Consider the following 20,231-nt stretch of genomic DNA (forward strand, 5'->3'; position numbering starts at 1 on the left):
TTATGATATAAAAAATATTTGAAAGATAGATCTCCAAATGAATTGGACTATTTTAGTTAATTTTTATATCTTTTACTAATTTAATATTTTTATATATATTTAAAATAATTATTAAATTAATTATGACGTCATCACGGTTTGACTCCGGTTCGACCTCAAAAACCTTGAACTTTTTTACGGTTCAATAAACGGTTTAAGTCTGAAAACCTTGTTCATATCATAGACATTACCAACCACAAACTTGAAAAGTCAGGATCCAACAAGGATGACGGAATCACATTAAGCCCCAATTATGGGGCAGTCAATTATGCAACAGTGAGCTTCGATGAATAATTTAAATTAAAAAATGCTTTATATTTTTCTTAGCATCAAGTTGGTCGAGCAAGGTGACACCCTCGACCGTACAATCAAAATTAGAACTTTTGTTAAAATAAAAGTTTTCTGTTTCTACTTTCAATTACACAGGTCCAGACCCTTCACTCCATGTTGCTATTCAGCATTCAACGTGTATCAAGATTTTTACATTATAAAATTTAGAGTAAAGGAAATAAGGTTTTGAAGATAATGAAAGAATCCATTCACCTCCCAAATATTACCACACAAAATTGTGCATTGCCCACCCAAATTTTGAATCACAAGAAAAATGAACACTGCATGAAGCAAAGCAAAATACACACTCGAGAACCATGATTTCTTCGCTTCCTTACAATGGTACATGGATAAATTGATCTTACGACTTGCAAGATCTTCAACACCATAACAAGCATATACCATTAGACAGGATTTGTCTTTTAACTAAAATGGGAATGATCTTTCCTGTATGTGGAAAAAATAAAAGCATTTACGTTTGACCGGCACATCAAAGACTTAGCTGCACTTTGTCCATGGGTGGTATCATTGGTCAAAGCTTTTATTTTCATGGACCACAATAATTCATTGGTCAAACCCTTTTGGTAATGAAAAAGAGAGCCTAGCAACCAACCTTTCCACAAAAGAGCCCGCTACCAAAGGTGATTTTGTAGACCATGTTATATTCACTCTTTGATTGTTTATTCCTTACAATGTTAGAAGCCAATGAATTCAGTGCCATGCTTCGCCAGCTTCTCCATCTTAGCTTCGTCATCTTTTATATTCTTCCAGTATCTATATTTGCAGCCGATGAGCACTATTCTGGGTAGTCGGCCATTCAAGTGTGGAGGTTTCCACAACATTAGCTACCCTTTCTGAGGAGATCCCTTACCCTCATACTGAGGCATTCCAGAATTCAAGCTCGTGTGTCAGGATGGATTCCCTGTTCTACAGATCACATTAGAAAGATTCCGGGTTTTGTTGATCAATCATGAAATACATATTCTAAGGCTTGCTAGATTAGATTTATACAACAATAGTTGCCACCACCATCAGCTACCTTTTCGGCTATGCTCCTGACTTTGAAAACCTTACCTTGTTCTACGGTTGCTCATCAGTCACTCCAGCCTTGGCCTCCAATGCATTCTGCTGTCATAATAATGATTCATTTTCTGATACTGGTTTTTATACAATTGGCTCTAATCCAAATGTTGAAAACAATAGAACATGCAATTCCAGTACCACCGTCCCAGTACTTAAAACAGCAGCAAAAGCCATTAGAGATAATGTTTCATCTCTTACTGAAGTTCTGAATCAAGGCTTTGAGGTCCAGTGGATTATCGATCATTCAGCATGTTCAGAATGTGTCAGCTCTGAAAGGCATTGTGGATAGTACCAGTTACTTCCAACCCATCTGCTTTTGCCCTTATCAGCCTTATACTTTCAGATGTCCAGAAGGTACATAGAACTATGTTTTTTTCCCTGTCAAAGTACATGCTATAATGAATGCTTAACTTCTATTTTTTGGGATAAATTATAATGAATGCTTACATACTAAGCATGCATTCAATTTGTCCAGGAGAAAGTATCAAATAGAGCAATTTCTGTTCATAGTCCAAATTATCGAGCTTATGTGGAAATTGAAGCCAGAGACAAAATAGAGAGTATCATATCATGATGGATCAAACTAATGAGCCTTGAATTCTTGACTTTCATAGCAGATCATAACAACCTTGAAAGTACAAATCAATAAAGAGAGACAACAGCTCATTTCTGAATAATCACTGTAGAACCTCTATCATATTGACCCTACAACCTCATATATTATAACACGTGAAAGTCAATTGGTTGCTTAAATAATATCACTCACTGTTTGGTGTCATGCTTCTGTTGCAGGATCCAAGTTCAATTTAAGGAATAACATTTTAATAGGTATTATACTTATCAAAGTGATATCCCTTTCCCTTCATTTATATTTTTCAGAAATCAAAGATAAAAATCGACTGAAGAACAATAGATATATTTTTTTAACTTGAAGGATGTATGCCTCATGTTTGCTTTCTTTAATCTATGCAGCATCAGTGGTGTTAGTCTGCAGTATAATAGAAACAGTAGTCATTCTTTGTGCCTTAGACTGAAGTCAGCATCATATAAATTAGTAGTCTTCTGGAAGAAGAAAATAAAGAGAGCTGAATATGTAGAGGCTTTTCTAAAGAAATGCGGATCCTTTGCTCCCAAAAGATATGTTTAGACATAAAGAAAATGACCAACTCCTTCAAAGACAAACTAGGTCAAGGAGGGTACGGTGATGTATACAAAGGAAAGCTACCTGATAACCGTATAGTGGCAGTGAAGGTTTTGAGTGAGTCAAAAGGTAATGGAGAAGAATTTCTCAATGAAGTTGTCAGCATCAGTAGAACTGCCCATGTAAACATTGTCACTCTTCTGGGTTTCTGTTTTGAGGGATCCAAAAGAGCTCTTATCTATGAGTTCACGTCAAAAGGATCTCTTGAAAAGTACATATATGATGATAGTAAATTAAACAAAATTCCCCCCTTAGGATGGGAAATAATTTACCATATTGCAATTGACATTGCACATGGCCTGGAGTCCTTGCACAAGGCTGTAATACACAAATCCTTCATCTTGATATAAAACCACAAAATATCCTCTTGGACCAAGATTTCTGTCCAAAAATCTCAGATTTTGGTCTGGCTAAATTGTGCAACAGAAAAGAGAGCACCATGTCACTAGTAGGTGCAAGAGGAATAGTTGGATACATTGCCCGCAAAGTATTTTCAAGAAACTTCAGAATAGTCTCACACAAATCCGATGTTTTAGCTATCAGATGATGATTCTAGAAATGATAGCAGGAAGAAAGAACACTGATGCAGGATCCAACATAGCAGTGAAACATTTTTCCTGCACTGGATCTACAACCGTCTTGAATTAGAAGGGGATTTAAAACTGCTCTTGAGCATGAATAAAGCAGTGGAAGAACTTGCAAGAAAGATGACTCTAGTGGGTTTGTGGTGCATACAATCTAATCCATCTGACCGACCTTCCCTGCATAAGGAAGTTGATATGTTAGAAGGGATTCATGAAGTTATTCAAGTTCCACCAAAGCCTTTTCCTTCTTCCCCTTTAGGAAGTCCAAAAGGCCGTTCCACAACATCCTCTCCAAATCCTTCCAAAAACAGTGTTGAGACTCTACTATCATACTGAAATTCTGTTAGGAAGTTCTACATTTAGTGTAATTTTAGATTAAAAATTGAATTGACATGATGGATGGAGAACATTGAAGGACTTATTTGATTGCCTGATGTACACCCATTTGTTTCTCTCACAGTCTCCTTCACACCATCATAGACTAGTCTTATGGATGTCATGGTTTACACCTACAGCCAAATGTTACACTTTCTGCCAACATGACTAACTGTAGCCCCACACTTTTTTAACTTTTTGATTCAGTACTCCAGGAATCAGCCTTTCCAATAAATTGGGGAAAGGCTGCCTACTATGACCTCTTTTAAACCCTACAAAAGCAGGAGCTTTGTGCACAGGGTACACCCTTTTCTTTTTATTTTAACTCTGTACACCAGTATAATTCATTTATTATTGGTTAGTTATGCAAATACCTCATGAGTCTTAAACCCATGACCTTACCCTCCACTTTACACTTACAAGGAGAGGAGATGCCAACCGAGCTAGAGCTCATTGGCCTTTCTATCCCAACATAACAGTCTCACAATTCAGCATGGTAAATTTATGTAAAATATGAAATGCTGCAGCATGCTTTAAACTAGACCTCACCTCTGAATGCATATTTAATATATCTACACTGATCTCAGAGAACCATAAAACACATTTTTGAACAAATAAAATTCAAGTAGCACAAAGTAATACTACTGAAAACTTCCAGAAACTCCATCACATGCATTCTTTTAAGAGGAAAATAATATACAGTCCATGATTGCTTCTGGTGCCTAGGAAGTTTGCCAAACCTTTTGAAGCTCAAAACAATCAACTACGAAACTACGAACCTTTTGATCAGGCTATTTTTATACTTTTGTATAATGAGTAGCTGAGCAAATTGGAAAATATTGATCACTTAATATTGATTAAATTGAAAATTTACAAATAAACTGAAACACTTTAATAATGGTCAAAATGTAGATTCTGGTCTTCTTATTGATTATTTTGAGGGACACCATAATTGCAAAGGATGTAAAAGTACCTACCAGATTGTTTAAAGTTTTTGACAATCCTCAGCTACCGAAGTGCCATGATGATTGATATTGTGGATCCAACAATTCCAGAAAAGAGACCTAAAACCAATATTTCAAAAGACAAAGTATCAAGTTACCCAAAAGGAAAAGTCAAAGTCTAAATGATATTATTCAAAGTCTAAATTAAAGTAAAACGGCATTTGAACTCAAGGCAAGTTTGATAGAATATAGACATAGTTAAATATTCCATGTGATCATGAGTAGCTTTCTAGTTGTTTACAGTTCAATGAAAGTAGCTCATGATGGTTCTCAGAAAATTCATCTCAATCTCAAACAATCTTCAAATAAAAGTGAATTTTACATAGGAAATGTATAAGGCAAGAAATGAATGAACAGGGAGAGAAGTTAGAATTAGCATCATTTGCGGTCTTGTGAGAGAAACATATAACATGCTTTGGTCACATATAGTAACAACTAATGATTGCACCAAGGGTTATACAGTTCATAATAAAAGAGAAGCAAAGACAAAGTGACACAAAACAAAACCAAAAAGATGCAACATGAAAATTAAACAAGAAGAAAACAAAGGATAGATAACCTAGGAATCAACACCTAGGCTTGCTTAGAGTCAGCACCAAACAAAAAAGAACCTCTAGGAGTCAGTATCTACAATTGGCTAGCGCCAAACCATTAGATGAATTTGAAGAGAAATTTTATTCGTCATCAAAAATCTTTCAATTCTTATAAGAGTTCATATTTTGCTTATATAGACTATCTACACTAAACCCTAATTCTAACTTACTTTGAGAAATCCTAAGTATCAGATTACGACTCTTGCAATTTTTGTATTTGATTTCTTGACCCCTTGTACACTTCCTGTGTACTAGGGTGTTCCTTTTTTATATCAATAAAACTTATTACTTATAAAAATAAAAATAAAGTATCAGATTACAAAAGTACCCTTGACTCTAAGAAATTAAATAAAAAAATAAAGTAATAAACCTAAATACTATCACCTAAAATTAAATTAAATTAACTCCAAAAACTAATAAGACTAAATTAAAATAATTATTTCTTTGCACCTCCCAAAGGCTACAAGACACATGGATTATGGTACGAAATATTCTCTCAGAAAAGTAGAAACAGAAAATGATTACTAGATATCATACTAAATGGAGTCCCACGCATGGGATCAATAAAAATGAAATCAACTTTAAACAAACTAAGGGAAAAATGAGTGACGTAGGGAGCATGAAGACAATTTTATTTTATTGAAGAAGTCAATTATATTTTTTTATTGAATCATTGGAATGTATTTTAGATCTTATAATTCAATTAGGTTACTAGTATTTTGTTTATTTTACTAGAGTCAAGGGTATTTTTGTAATTCAAAATTGGCCTTTGGCTTGGCTATGATTCAATTTCAAACAACCCTTGGCATTGATTCTTTGATTTTGCTTTCTTTCTTGTTGCTGATTCCAAGCAAGCCTGAGTGTTGGTTCCTAAATTAATTTTTATTTTTCTGTTCTTCAATTTCATTGTTGTATCCATTTTGGCTTTGTCCTACGTCTAAGGAGAGATCCAGTTACTAATTTTTGTTACCTTGGAAAATTACTAATAACAAATTCAACAACATAGTGAGTATAGCAAATTCACAAAAGCCTAAACATCGTCAACTTAATAAGCCTAAAGTCTCGAAAGGCTAACCATTGTCAACTTAAATGGCCCATAAACAAGAAGATGAGCAACACCAAAGGTATTATAGCAGAAACACAGTCAAGCCTAGAAGAAGGATTACTTGATGCAGCTGAGCAACCTTCTAATTGTATCCTCACTCGTTCAGCACTTTCTTGCAATTATCACAATACGCAGTCATTAACACCCAACTATTGGTTAATACGTATGCAAGAAAATCTAAGTATTCATTTATGTGATTATTCAGGTATTTTCAAGAGAAGAATAATACATGGAACTATCTTGAAAATTAATGTAGGATGTACTTAATCACAAATTTTGATTGATACAGAAGGTCTAGGAGATGGTCAACTAAAATAAGTTGCCTCAAAGCAAGAATATATGATACAACAACAACAAAGCCCTAGTCCCAATTTTTTGGGGTCGGCTATGGATCATCAACAAATTAGTCAAGGTTGACCATATGTATTTTAGTAGGGGATAACCCGACGAGTATCTATAGTGGTCCATTCATAAAAGAGTGAATAATTTTTAGTCTAGCCGCATGAATATGAGATACTAATTCAGTCCTATTTGAGAGAATATTTCAAGCAGTGTAACTTATAGATTTATAGATGCTTTAGCTTAATTCATCATACAGTGATACAACCAAAGGTAAAAACACCTATCTATGTTGCAGGAGTTCATATGACACATTCATAATGCCTATCCTAAAGCCAATTTAGATGAATTTTCAGTTCCAATATGCCAGTATTAATGACTTATGAAGTCATATCAAGTGGTGAGGCTCAATATGTTTGGATGAATGCTAATGTAGCACCTAACCAGAGGGAAATTTGCCCATAATTGATGCCCTTGAGGCACAAATATATATGGGGCTCACCTTCTGAATTTAGCTTACACCTTGACATTCCCTCACATCAATTCTCAGAGAAATCTTGTCACAAATTCAGGCCCACGGTACCCAAATCATTCTTAAACTAAGGATATCAAAAGTGTTCCTTGTACAATGATGCAAATCTAAAATGACTGAATTTAGTATTTTACTCATAAATCATAATATAAAAATTAAAATTTGTCCCAACTTTATGGCATAGGGCTATCAAGTAACATGATAACATTTTACTCAAAAAAAAAAGTAACAGGATAACATGTCTGTAAGGAAACTATCTGAATTCAACCTAAAGCCTTACTTGCAAAGTAATTTGGTGAGTAGCAGATGGGGAATCCCCCTCCAATGGCATGTCCACATCCTTCATCTCCCAAACAAGACGAACATTGTAAGAGGAATCATGGCATGATAAATACAATACCTAATGGTTTGTAAGACTTAACATTCTCCTTGATCGCTCAACCTGCTTTCCTGCAGCTCTGCCTGCAAACTCATTAGCTAAAAAATGAAACCAAGATTCTGGCTGCAGTATACACCAATTAGACAGTCACAGAAAAAAATGTAGAGATTTGAGTAATTAGATAATGTGGTATACAGTTTTGAAATGGTCAACAAGAAAAGGCTGAAAGCTTGCTTCAGTTAGGATGTTGCCAGGCTGATGATAAACTACTTTAGAAAGATGCAAGTATAAGCTTAAGTTTCAAGATTACCAATTTGAGTTTCAAATCTGCGATTGCCCGCTGTCTCTCATAAGCAAAATACTTCAGCGACTAAGACAAAAACGGGGGGAAATTTTCAAATCAGTCTCTAACCACATGATGACATATATGGATTGGAAAAAATATCCTTACAGAACCAGGAGATGATGAAGTAGGAACAAAATAAGAACTTGACTTACTCCAAGTCTCTGCATCTCAATGGATCTATGTAATGCTTTTCTCTTACTCAGAAGATTCTTGTGCTCTGATTTTAGAGGCCGTCTGTAGTTTTTCCCACGGTAAATAATTATAGCATGACCTTCTTTTCGCTTGTCCACTGAAACAAGAATTCCACCACTTTCTGCTTCAAGCTGTTTAGCAGTGTAAATGACCTGATGAAACAATCTCTGCATTGTAATCACCTTGACTACTTCTCTGTATTTCCAGTGTTGATGCAGGCCTTCTATTACACCATCAAAGACCCCACGCCTACCTGAAGCCAACATAAAACAAAGTATGTGTGAACAGAAAAAATAACTTTAACAAAATAGGCAGCAGCTAAGACTACTGCTTCTGAAATTACTTCCAGAAATAATTTTTGTCCCTTCATTACTTCCTTTAAGAACCATTTGATCCGAAGCAAAGTTATGGCAGTAAGTAGGACTTTTTCATCTCTACGGTCTTTTTATAAAACCGGACACAGTCACACAGGCACCCAGCTATAGTTGGTTATGTAAAAAAAGTCAGTGGGATTGACAAAGAATAGCACATACAAGAGTGAGCCAAATCTGTAGAGCATAGGCAAGACAAAATTTAATGTGATGAAGTTCCTCAAATAAGCTTTAAGTCATATTTTACAGATTTATTTCCATAAAAGCTGCACATTCAAGTAATGCCATTAAAATATGCAGATCAATTTAGAATAGCATTCGCTGAGAGAGTTGACATTTCTGCCCCTAAATTATAGCCCCAAAACAAGAGGAGGATCCATTAAGACCAAGAATAAGAAGAAAAGCAGAAAGGCCCATGTGCTCAGGAGTAAACTATTTACAGAAGTAATTACTAAGCTCAGGATGTTGAATTCAGATCTTAAAAATTGAGTAAATTAATATAGACATAACAAGATACAAGAACTGACAAGGTTACTCATCAAAAATAAAATACAGTAGAAAATAGCATATTTCTTCTATTTATTCACTCTATTAAGAAATAATTACTGAGCACAGGATGTTGATTTCAGATGTTAAAACATAACTTAATAAAAAGGGTAATTATCCCACATTGCTTAAGAGAGTGTGTTGTGTGGAGTATAACTTGTCCCACCGTCCATTAAAAATTATCATGACTTTTGAGTGGAGTTTGTGGTGTGTCTTTGTATTAGAACCTCATTTCTTCTCCCTTGTGTGTGTGTGTGTGTGTTTGTCTCTAAAAAAGAAGAGTAATTATCCCACATTGTTTAAGAAAGTGTGTTATGTGTAGTATAACTTACCCCATCCTCCCTTAAAAGTTGTGTGTGTGTGTGTGTGTGAATCAAAAAAATTAAAGAAAAGTAACAAGATACCAGAAGAGCTCACAGGGTTACTCATCAAAATACAATCACATAGTAAAAAATAATGTGTCTGCCATTTAATCACTCCATAACAGAAAATACAATTTTTTTTTATTGATAAGTAAGAATAAAAAAAGAGAAACATCAATAACATAACAGTGGATACAAATTGAAAGGAAACAACTAGGATGCAGCATGCTTCAACAAGAAACAAATGAAAACGAAAACTTAAACTCCTTTTAATCATGATACACATTTTTTAGGCAACTAATAATTAAGCTATATCATGCCAAAAAGAAATTTCTGCAGAAATTATTATCAGCTAATACATAACTCTACCTAAGAGTAAATTCATTTCCAATTTTGACATTGGAACAATCAATAGTTTAGAACTTAAACAGCTAACCAAGAATACTGCCTTCTATAGAAAATAAAGGATATGGGATAGAGCTATTACACATCTAGACAAGTAAGATTTTCATTACCAAGAACTAAACAACTATCCATCTTCAGTCCTATCTTCTGAAAACATAGTCTCTCTTCTTCTGTCATCATTTCCTGGTCTGCATCTTGCTCAGCAGGTGCCCATGCAGCATTCAACTTTGATAACTCCTTCATTGACTTATCAATCTTTATGTTAAGCTGCGAAATCGACAACAGATATTTCACAAACAGTTTGATGAAATAAGATTAAAGGGAAGTCCAAGTACATAATTGACCCTTACAATAAAAAGCTTGTGCTCTTGCTTTCTTAGTTCACTCTCTAATCTTTGTTTTTCAGCTTCAAATTTAATTTCAACATCTGAATTTCCTTTTTTCAGGTCCCTGAACTCTGTTTGGATATCCTGGAATTCTGATAAAGTTCCAGACATACTAGTGTTTTCTGTTGGGCCATTATCTACAAAAATAGTTTCAATTGCTTTAAGACGTGAACCCTCTTCATGAAGTTGAAATCCTTTGAGCTTAGTTTCTCTCTCAGCTACTAAATTTGCTACTCTTCCAGGAAGGAAGTCCTTTCCTCTATAAAGTATAATCAGAAACTTATTACGCAACAAAAGAACCCCACCTGTAAGAATCTGCAATCATAATCAATTTTCAAATAAATATATATCCATGGAGAAAATGCATGGGCAGGAATAGATAGCATCACAAGCATAGGTTATGTACATATGTGCATAGGCAAGCTTGGCTTCACCAGTGGTGAAGCCAGGAAATTTCTCTAGGGGGGGCCAAGCTAACTCTAACAAAATTATTAAAGGAAGAATTAGGGTTTTGTTAGCACTTGGGAGTGCCATGGTCTCCGGAATGGGCCAGATGAGGTTTTTTATCATACCAAATTTATTATTTTTGGGTATTTTGTTTCAATTTTGCTTGATTGGGTTTGACTTTTATTGGATTAGTTAAAAAAGTTGTGCAGCCAATTCTAAACTCTAAATTTTCAAGGGGGGCCAGTGATAAATTTTTTGTTTTATTTGTAATTTTTTAACCAATGTTAAAGAACTTTTAAAAGCCAGGGGGGGCCATGGCCCCCCCCTGGCTTCGCCAGTGGGCTTCACCTTTGTGGCATCACAGCCTACCACCATGATCCTTCCAGAAACCAAACTTCTAAATCCAAGTATAACAGCCATCAAAACAGGTGTTCTTATGTTCAGATCAATGAAGAATTATTCTAGCAGCGACCACATCCACTGCAGCAATGATATGGTGATATAAGCACAAGTAACATGGATCAGAAGCTATCATAGTTGGATCAAGTTGATATTCATTAAGGAGATCAAGGGGTGGGCAACCTTGCCCCAAACAGTCGGCCATTTATTTGCCTGACTGTCACCTTGAGATGACATGCACGGTCAAAGCCTGTGAATGATCAATATAGGTAGACTTTACCCTTTTATATAAGAAACAAAACAAATACTGGCATGTCATAGACCTCACCTATCTACAGCCCAAAAGTCTATATTCTATCAAACTTGCCTTGAGTTCAAATGCCATTTCCTCATTGTTTGTATTTGGGACTCCCCACTTCAGAGCAATCTTCACTATAAGACTTTTTTCCCAAAGTTTTAAGATAGCTGCAGCCAAGCCTTGAAGTTTTCTATTTCTCCCTTCAAAAATCAGAGGAAAGCTGGAATTAAAGTCTTGATGACACAGACATGCTCATGCACGCCAGCTAGCATAGCAAATAATATCTAGCATGATAAACAGATTCAAAATTGAAAAATATTCTTTATGATATTGAAATTATGTGCCTAAAATAGACCCATGATGTTCATTCTCTACTTTTTCAAATATTAATATATGTTTTATTATTTTTGAAGACTACTTTTTCTGGGGATGCATTATATAATACTTACTGAAATTTATATTATTATGGTACAATTACAAAAGATTAAAGTTGTTATGAAACAGAATTGTAGATCCATATACTCAGGTACATAAGTGTCATATTGATATTCAAGTGCATGCTTTTGGAATGAAATCAATAAAGTCTACAAGATATTTTCAGAGGAAAGGATAAATTCAGGTGATTCATTTATATGGCCATCATGTGTAGAGAGACTAAATTCCTTGTCCCTAAGTCTGGACTCTTCACTACTGCTCAGTTTAAGGGTGAACACATTGAACACAATGAACAGGATACAATTAGCCATTATTGCTCAAAAATTTAAGCCAAGGTACTTTAGATAATGTCCTGTCTAATGCACAGATGAGATTAGTTAACTCATTCATCGCAGCATTATACTAAATTAGGAACTCTGAGTATGCTTGAAAAGTTGCAGATGCCACATAGGAATCCACCACTTGGTTACACTGGAAATTTCCAGAACACGTCTAACATGACCAAACACATAACAAGAATCTGGTCATATCAAAAGGTTTTAAGCCCATTCCACGCAAAAATCATATTTCAAAAAACATTACATAAGAATTTTCTAGTATTCTCCTTAGCCTATGAGTTTTTTTTTTTTTTTTTGTATGGTGAAGTAGTGATTCACTTCATATGCAAAAGAAAACTTCACTTCATGTGAATGACGGATTCTATATTCTTTCTGTTTCTTTAGAAGCAACAATACTAAATTACCCACCTATTGCACTTATGGAAAATTCCCAACAGAAATCCCAAGGAGAAGGTGTTCAAGAGGGGAAACAAGAAGCATTTTACTTCTTAATTTTTATTTTTTACATTTTTGTCTTGAAACAAGAAGCTTTAATGAGTGGGAGCACCATAGGTTTGTTTAATTTCAGTTCAAACTCTAAAAATCAAAGGATTCTCATTTTAACCCACTTCCTCTTAGGGTCATCAAACCAAAATAATAAAATTCGTATACTATACCTCAGTCAACTTTAATGTACCCCTTCACCGTAAAAGATAGATCTTAAATATCAAAGGAAATTTAGTGGCCTTTAGATGCGTCCAAAAAGTCATTTCTCACAATGAAATAAAATAATTACAAAGATTGAGAGAATCACAAACAATTACATAATATTGATACCATAGCATAGATGTATTCAAAAATTTACATCTGATCTTAAAAGATGTAATAATAATAGTGACTGTCATACACAAATAAGTCTCTTTATAGTCCGTAAATATCCAACGTTATGCAATGTTTTCATGGACTTCATCTAGGGGTATAGTTTCTCTTCCTTTATTGATAAGTACATTTTGCTTCTTTCTTGTCCTAGCTTTTTTTAGATGTAGATATAATATTGTTACTATGTTTCCTGAAAATTATATGTCCAGGGTGCTTAATGTGGATTGTTTGGTTGGAACGGAATCGTCGTTCCTTTGAGAACATGGAGAAGACGTTGGATGAGTTAAAGGTTTTAAGCCAGCGTAGTCTTTTTAAGTGGTCTCATTGTTGGGGTTTTACTGAGTCTTCGTCTCTTCCAGAGTTTTTGTTTTCCCTTAGATTAACTATTTGATTTCCCTCTCCTTTGTTTGGCTATTTGTTTCTTCTATTTCTTTTTGTTCATCATTATGAACAGTTTGTATTATTCATCTTTTACTTATTAATAATATTTCTCTGATTACCTATCAAAAAAAGAAATATGACAGCAGACAAGGTCATACCAAGGACAAAATGAGTAGGTAAAGTGCGAGCAAGCTTCCTCAAGGATGTCAAATCCTCATCTGTCAACTTTGCTGTAGTATGCGGTGGACAAAGCCTAAATGGTGGCCTAAATCCAGGAACCACTTCAGGAAGTAAGTCTGCATCTATTGGCAAAGGTTTGCGCATCCACCAGTCAATGAAGCGAGGTCCCAAGCCATCCAATAACCTGTCCATTTCCCTCTCATAAAGCGATCCGCATACTGGTTGGCAATTCAAATCTTCATTTAGAAAGATGCTACTATGCAAAGTCTCTCTCTTACTGTCCTTTCTGCAAATCTTTTCAACTACAGCACTTTCATCGGAGTTAACTTGAAAAGTATCAGAGTTTCTTTCCCACTGTGGCTGACTTATTTTGTAGAGAGGCATTTCTCGACTGCCAGCAAGCCATGCACGAGTGTTTAGAAATTTCTTCGGAGTTAACTGATAATTGCATCCTCGATATACAACAAGATTATCTTTCTTACTCCAAACAACCAAACCTCCAGTCTTGATCTGCATATTAAGAAATGAATTACAAAGGCAACCATCGGAACAATAAAAAGAAAACAAACGTATTCAGCACACAAAAATAAACAAACAAACAAACAAACATTATACAAGAATGAACAAAATAATAATTTAATAAGAGAAGTAGCATGACAAATAATTAGAAAAAAATTAATTTTAAAAGCTAAGCACTTGTTTGTGTTGAAGAACAATCAGGGGATAATTTGCAAAAACCAAAGACTTTTTGGAAGTTGGCAAAATGGCCCCAGCTGACCCTAATTAGTAGTTGAATTCCAGCTTATAAGCATTGAAGTTAATTCTAAATCACAACAGCTATCTTCTATTGTTACATAAATAAGTAGTAATCTTCATGCTATTAGAAATATCCTACGTCAATTATCTAACAACTCTATGACCCGTTTCAATAAGTCCCCTTAAAAATAAAGAATTAACAAGTACAATTTCGTTCAGGAAAAAAAAAAAACAAAACGAAAACATGAACCGAACCTCAACGATTTCTTGAGCTCTATCCATATTCCTGCACAAAGGGACATCGAATTTCAGCATAACAAGCTCATTCCTCCTCCAAAGCAGTCTAACCTCATCAACCACACCTTGAGTGACACCAGCTTTCTTCACCTTCACCCATTTCCTCATCTTAGCGGCCTCACCTCTCAACCTCTCAAGCAAGGCCTTGTCAAGCCTCAATTCCGCAGCAGTTACCACCTTTTCCTTCTTCATCCTCCGAAAAACTAACTTTTCCACATCCTTCTCCCATGGCATTTTCTCTATAACTCTCTCACCACTACTACCATCTTCTCCAAGCCCTTCCAAACACACTTCAAGCCCAAACTCACCAGAACTCATCTGGGTTTCTTCAGAAAGATCGTTTTTTTGAAGCTTTTCAATTCGCCTAACGATCTTTCCCACCGCTCTCTTCCCTCTGACACCAACTTTCTCAGTCAGGGCCTTATCAGACTTTTCCAGTCTTTCATTGTTAGAGCTCTTCTTGGTGTGGAGTTTGGAGAGGTCAAGAACTTCATGGGGTTGAAGAAGAAGGGGACCCTTCATCCATGGAGGTGTGGGAGCTTTAATGGTGGCATTGGATTGTGAAAGTGGGTTTGAGGAAACAGAGAATTCTGGGTTTGTGGTGGTTGAAGCAGGGGTATTGGATTTGGAAGTGTGAGTGGGGTTATGGGTTTTGGGAGGTTTTGGGTTTAAGGAGAATGAGATGGTGGGGTGAGAATATTGGGAGGGGAAATGGGGAGTGGAAGAGAGGAAGAGAATTGAAGGCATGAGTGAGTGAGTGAGAGTGAGTAAAAGTTTTTGCAGAATTGAGAAGACAGATTTTGGTGGCACATTTTTTCTTCTTTACTTTCTTATCATAAATATCCATGGAATATCAGGGTAGATGGAATGGATATTTTGTTAGGCTATTGAATTTTTTCTTTTTTAAGCCTGATTTGCTTTTTCTTTTTTTCATCTCTTATAAGTAAGTCTCTTCTATTATCTTCTTTATTTTCTTCTCTTTTCTTTTCTTTTCTTTTTTCTTTTAAAAAAAATTTCAACTTATGGCGTACATACAAGTTGAATTAACTTGAATGCATGTAAGAGTCTGTTTGGATAAAACTTAGGGTCCGTTTGGATAGAGCTTATTGCTAAAAACTGAAAACACTGTAGCAAAATAATTTTTAAATGTGTGAATAGTACTGTGGGACCCATTTTTAATAATAAAAAAAATCTGTAAAGTGAAGTTTGTGGGTCCCATGAACAGTACACGGGACCCACAAATGTGCTGAAAGTCAATAAAATGCGGCTACTGTTCATGCACAGTAACATGAACAGTAGCCTTGTCCCCTGTGAAACGCGTGCAGCAGAAGGAAAAAAAAAAAAAAAAACGCTGAACGCAGACGCCCCTTTTTTCATCCGTATCCAAACTCAGCTTTATTGTTGAAAACTGAAAACTGAAAACACTGTAGCAAAATAATTTTTAAAGGGGTAAAAATTACTGTTCATTCCAAAAGTTACTGTTCATTGGCCTAAAATCACTGTTCATGGCCAATGAACAGTAACAAAAACGCGTTGAAAAAAAAAAAAAAAAAAGCAAAACTTGGACGTGGACAGGCTATCCAAACGCCCTCTAAGTCTCTTTCCTTTAATCTTTTTTTTATTTACAATTGTACATAAAAATAATAGTATTTACCCTAAAAAAATAATAGTATTTACCCTAAAAAAATTGTATATGCACAAAGAAGTTAAAAAACTAAAATAAAATAGCTAAGACTTCTTTTTGCTTCTTTTTGAGGTGAAGATAAAAATATTAAAAGTCATTATTCTCAATATTAGGGGAGAACAACCACGTGACCATCCGAACCTATAAAAATAAATTATTTCTTATAAATTGATCATTTCTAAAAGGCTCCATAATCATTGAAACCCACAATGATTTTTGCATTGATTAGTAGTTATATGACCATGTGTATATATTAGAATAAATTATCTTCATTTAAAGGTCTTGAGTAGAGTTTTTTCTAACTATATGACTGATCAAATCATCTATTGATGCCCACTTTGGTAAGAAGGCCCAATAATAGAAAGAAGCTCAATAATATGGAAAGAAAGAGTTAGTTAATTGAGAAAAAAAACCATTAAACCCGAATAGCAGGAATAATGAACCATAGGCATAAAAAGAAATAGCAAAAGGGCCTCAAATAAAGCAAGCGTGCCCAAATGAGCCCGAAGAAAGAAGTGGTAAACCCATGGGTATTATGAAAAATGGAAAGCAAGCAAGAATGGGCCAAATGAGCCCAAATGAAGGAACTAAGTAATTATAGGGTTGGTGGAAAAGCCCATAAACTCCGAAAGTAAAGGATGTAGTAATTTAGGCTCAAGAAGCCCATAAGACTTGGTAAAAGCCCATGAGAATGAAGAATTAGAATGGGCTGAGATGCCCGAAGAAATGAAACGGGGCGAGGATGCCCAACAGAATGAAATGGGCCAAAGAAGCCTAGAAGCGATGAAATGGGCCAAGGAAGCCCAAAACAACATAAGTACTAGCCCAAGGATAATGCTGGGCTACCGGAATTGAGCAAAATGAAAGCGTACTGCAAGTCCAAAAAAGGCTTAGCAAGCATAAGTCAAATAATAGCATGGCAAGAACAACGAGATGGCATGACAGAAGTGTCAACCAACTCGCAAAAGAGGGTAAGGAATGGATTGGAGAAGGAAAAGCCCACGATTAAGCAAGACCCAGCCTAGGAAAGAAGTAAGACATAAATAATAAAAGCTTAAAGACTAATTCACACCACAAAAGGTCAAGAACGAGTAGCAGAACATGCAGACAAGCCATGGACACACATGGAAGTAAAGCACGTATAAGGCTCAGACACCACCAACTTGTACCTAACCAATACAAGAGTGGTGGGCCATGGGTCAGAGGTAAGAGAGTGTATGGTCTAGCGGTGGGGAGAAGGGGAAAGCCTATTCTGGGGTTTTCACTCAAACTCTTTTGAGGGAAATGTCCTGCTAGGATGGCATACGATCCAAAAGAGGAAATATATGAGTTGGGATCACTAGGAGTATGCCATGAGGGATAGTGAGAGAGAATGTCCACCCTTATCCGAATGGAAATATCAGGGTGAGCAAGCAAATAAAATAAGACTCTTTTGTCTAGGAATGAGATGTGGCACGGCCAGCACAAGTAAATGGTGATGGCTGGACAACTGACAGACCAATGCGTGGTTTGGGAAGGACACCCATTCCAGGACAAAAGCAGTTAAGGGGTAAAATAGTAAAAATCTGTTACGGTAGGCAGTATAAAAAGGACCTCAGCCGTGCACAAAGGGGGGGAACAACAACAGAACCACTGAACAGAAGGGAACAAGAGAGAGCGGAGAGAAAAGAAAGCAAGAAAGGGAGTAAAAATTAGAACAGAAAACTTAGAAAGAAAAAAAATTAGAGAGAAAAATATAGAGTAAACAAGAGTGTGGTAGTGGGCATGTACCAATGGGCTATTCTCTTCTCTCCCTCTAAAAGCCTACTCTCTAGTGAGAATTAAGAAATCTGAGGATAAGCCATTTAGGCCCATTTTCTCAAAGTGGATAATTTTCATGGCAGGATTTCCCTATGAGATTACCCCCATTGAAGAGTGGTTCCCTTCCTGGACTTAACTCCGCAAAAAAGTTAAGCACGGCAGACTGACCGTTCTTCCTTTGTTTTTATTGATCAAGCATTAGTGTTGTTTCCTTTTCTCTATTGCTATCACCTTATTTATGTTGCATTTATGTTATTGCATTGCTTCTTCCTTTATTAAGATCATGATTTAGTATTTTTCACTTTCTGGTTGACAGTTAGTATATTCTCCTTATTATTGTCATATTACACCTGCCTGCGATAACTCTTTTGTAACAATTTCCCCTACAGTGGGCGCGTGTCCAAGGTCTTGGCAAAATGGGGCTCTAGCTTGTGCACAAGCTGGCTTAGGGCGTGTTGCAGTCAAGCTAGTCTTAAGTCTCCTACCCAGAACCATTGGGCCATAACGTGGCAAGAGGCAGCCTAGCCTGCAGTTGCGAAAAAGGCCCACCACATCATCATCTACGTTTCTTTATTTAAATAAACTTGTTAAGGTATTTATATAAGTTACATGATTTTTTAAATAAAACAATGGCAAGGAGATAGGAATTGATTTTTATTTCCTCTTGAGAGAGAGAGAGAGAGAGAGAGAGAGAGAGAGAGAGAGAGTTTTATTTAATTGGACTAATTTAATCTTCTCATTCTTCAATTAAAATTGCTTGGAAAATATTTAAATATTAAATCTAGTAATCATTGACATAGTAATTGGTTAAAATTGCTAATCTTCTCATTCTTCAATTAAAATTGCTTGGAAAATATTTAAATATTAAATCTAGTAATCATTGACATAGTAATTGGTTAAAATTGCTCTATATCAATTTGTACATGCAAGTTAGATTTGAGATTATATAGGAAAGTAAACAAGTTATCTAACAGTACATCTACTCGAGAAAGCTTGACCAGATGCTAGCTTTGACGTGACGCTTGAACAAGAAGAAAAGGATGATGGTAAGACATGAAAAAGATGCACATTTAAACAAGAAGGAGAAACTGATGAAAGAAACACAAGATGTACATGGAAATCCTTATAGAAGGGATGAAAAACCACGGTTTGAGCAAGAATGTAATGTTCTTGCTCTGTTCATATTGTGTTATGTGTGAAAAGACATCCATTTCTTACAATGAGGTTGTTCTTCTCTCCTACCAACTCTCTATCCTCTTTTACAAATATCTATTTAGGTTCTTACCCTAACAACACAACTGCATGTTCCTTTTCTACTCTAAGGAATATGATTGAGTAAAAAGACAGGTGTCAAGTCATCATTTCTTTATTTTGGACATTTTCACAGCTGTGATGTTATCTGCTGACTAGAGGATAAGAATTGCACCAACATGGCACTAGGACCTGTGAGTAGGTGACTTTGCCACTGCTTAGGAAATAAATCTTGGACATGGAGAGGGGCATCAGGAGTACTGTGATTGATACACGTATCTTTGAGGTGGTCCATCATGCATTTAACCAATAAGGGGTGTCCTCATAGCTTCTGACCTTAGAAAGTCACTATCTCCCTTTTTGTGAGTGCTTGAGTATCATGCCAGGTGCAAATCTTACTTCCCAAGGCAGTCATGCCTTTAGCACGAACCAAAACAAAATCTCTTAGCCAACGCTTCTTCTTCCTTTAGTCACAGCCGTTCCATGTGTATAGTTCAAATTCAACCACTTATACATTCTCCTATGCCTTAGTGGTGTTATGTACACAATTCAAATAAACACTGATAAAATAGGTGTACACAAAAAAATAATGCAATAAATAAGTGATGGAAGTTCAAGTGGTAATGATTTTTTTTTTTTTTTGCTGGAAAAAAAATGAGTAGAAGAGAGCAACCTACTGATTAAATATTATTATTCATAGATGGGTTATAAGAAGAAATTGATATTTCCTTCTTCTTCCAAGAAAGGTTTGTTCCAGGTTACAACATGCAAGCCCTTTTTTTTTTTTACCTGGTTCTTTCAATAAGCAGGGTAGAAGGATTCAAACCCCGCTCCCCTTGTTCGGAAAATTGGACAGTGCCATTACAAGGCTCTTGGAAAAAGAATTGTGCCTTGGTCTAGTGTGACAAATTATTAATATTTAACGACACCTAATC

General features: G+C 35.6%; 1 protein-coding gene and 1 pseudogene across 5 annotated transcripts; one reads left to right on the forward strand and one right to left on the reverse strand.

The window, feature by feature from the left end:
* Nucleotides 1-476: 476 nt before the first annotated feature.
* On the reverse strand, nucleotides 477-15,431 carry LOC142611465 (chloroplastic group IIA intron splicing facilitator CRS1, chloroplastic). 5 transcript variants are annotated; one of them, XM_075783577.1, is made up of 11 exons: nucleotides 14,520-15,431; nucleotides 13,487-14,018; nucleotides 11,386-11,516; nucleotides 10,137-10,487; nucleotides 9,897-10,053; nucleotides 8,063-8,355; nucleotides 7,875-7,934; nucleotides 7,466-7,647; nucleotides 6,285-6,422; nucleotides 4,590-4,676; nucleotides 3,129-3,414 (listed from the first exon to the last, which is right to left on the reverse strand). In XM_075783577.1, the coding sequence occupies exons 1-8, from the start codon at nucleotides 15,306-15,308 to the stop codon at nucleotides 7,603-7,605; spliced, it is 2,358 nt and encodes a 785-aa protein (XP_075639692.1). In that variant the 5' UTR covers nucleotides 15,309-15,431; the 3' UTR covers nucleotides 3,129-3,414; nucleotides 4,590-4,676; nucleotides 6,285-6,422; nucleotides 7,466-7,602. The 5 variants fall into 5 exon arrangements, with proteins under 5 accessions (XP_075639693.1, XP_075639692.1, XP_075639691.1 ...); XM_075783578.1 differs by lacking the exons at nucleotides 3,129-3,414; nucleotides 6,285-6,422 and adding an exon at nucleotides 477-1,830; XM_075783576.1 differs by lacking the exon at nucleotides 6,285-6,422.
* LOC142628475 (LEAF RUST 10 DISEASE-RESISTANCE LOCUS RECEPTOR-LIKE PROTEIN KINASE-like 2.4) lies at nucleotides 1,062-3,573 on the forward strand (annotated as a pseudogene).
* Nucleotides 15,432-20,231: the final 4,800 nt, after the last annotated feature.

Source organism: Castanea sativa, chromosome 1, assembly GCF_040712315.1.
Source record: "Castanea sativa cultivar Marrone di Chiusa Pesio chromosome 1, ASM4071231v1".
Taxonomy (NCBI): Eukaryota; Viridiplantae; Streptophyta; class Magnoliopsida; order Fagales; family Fagaceae; genus Castanea; species Castanea sativa.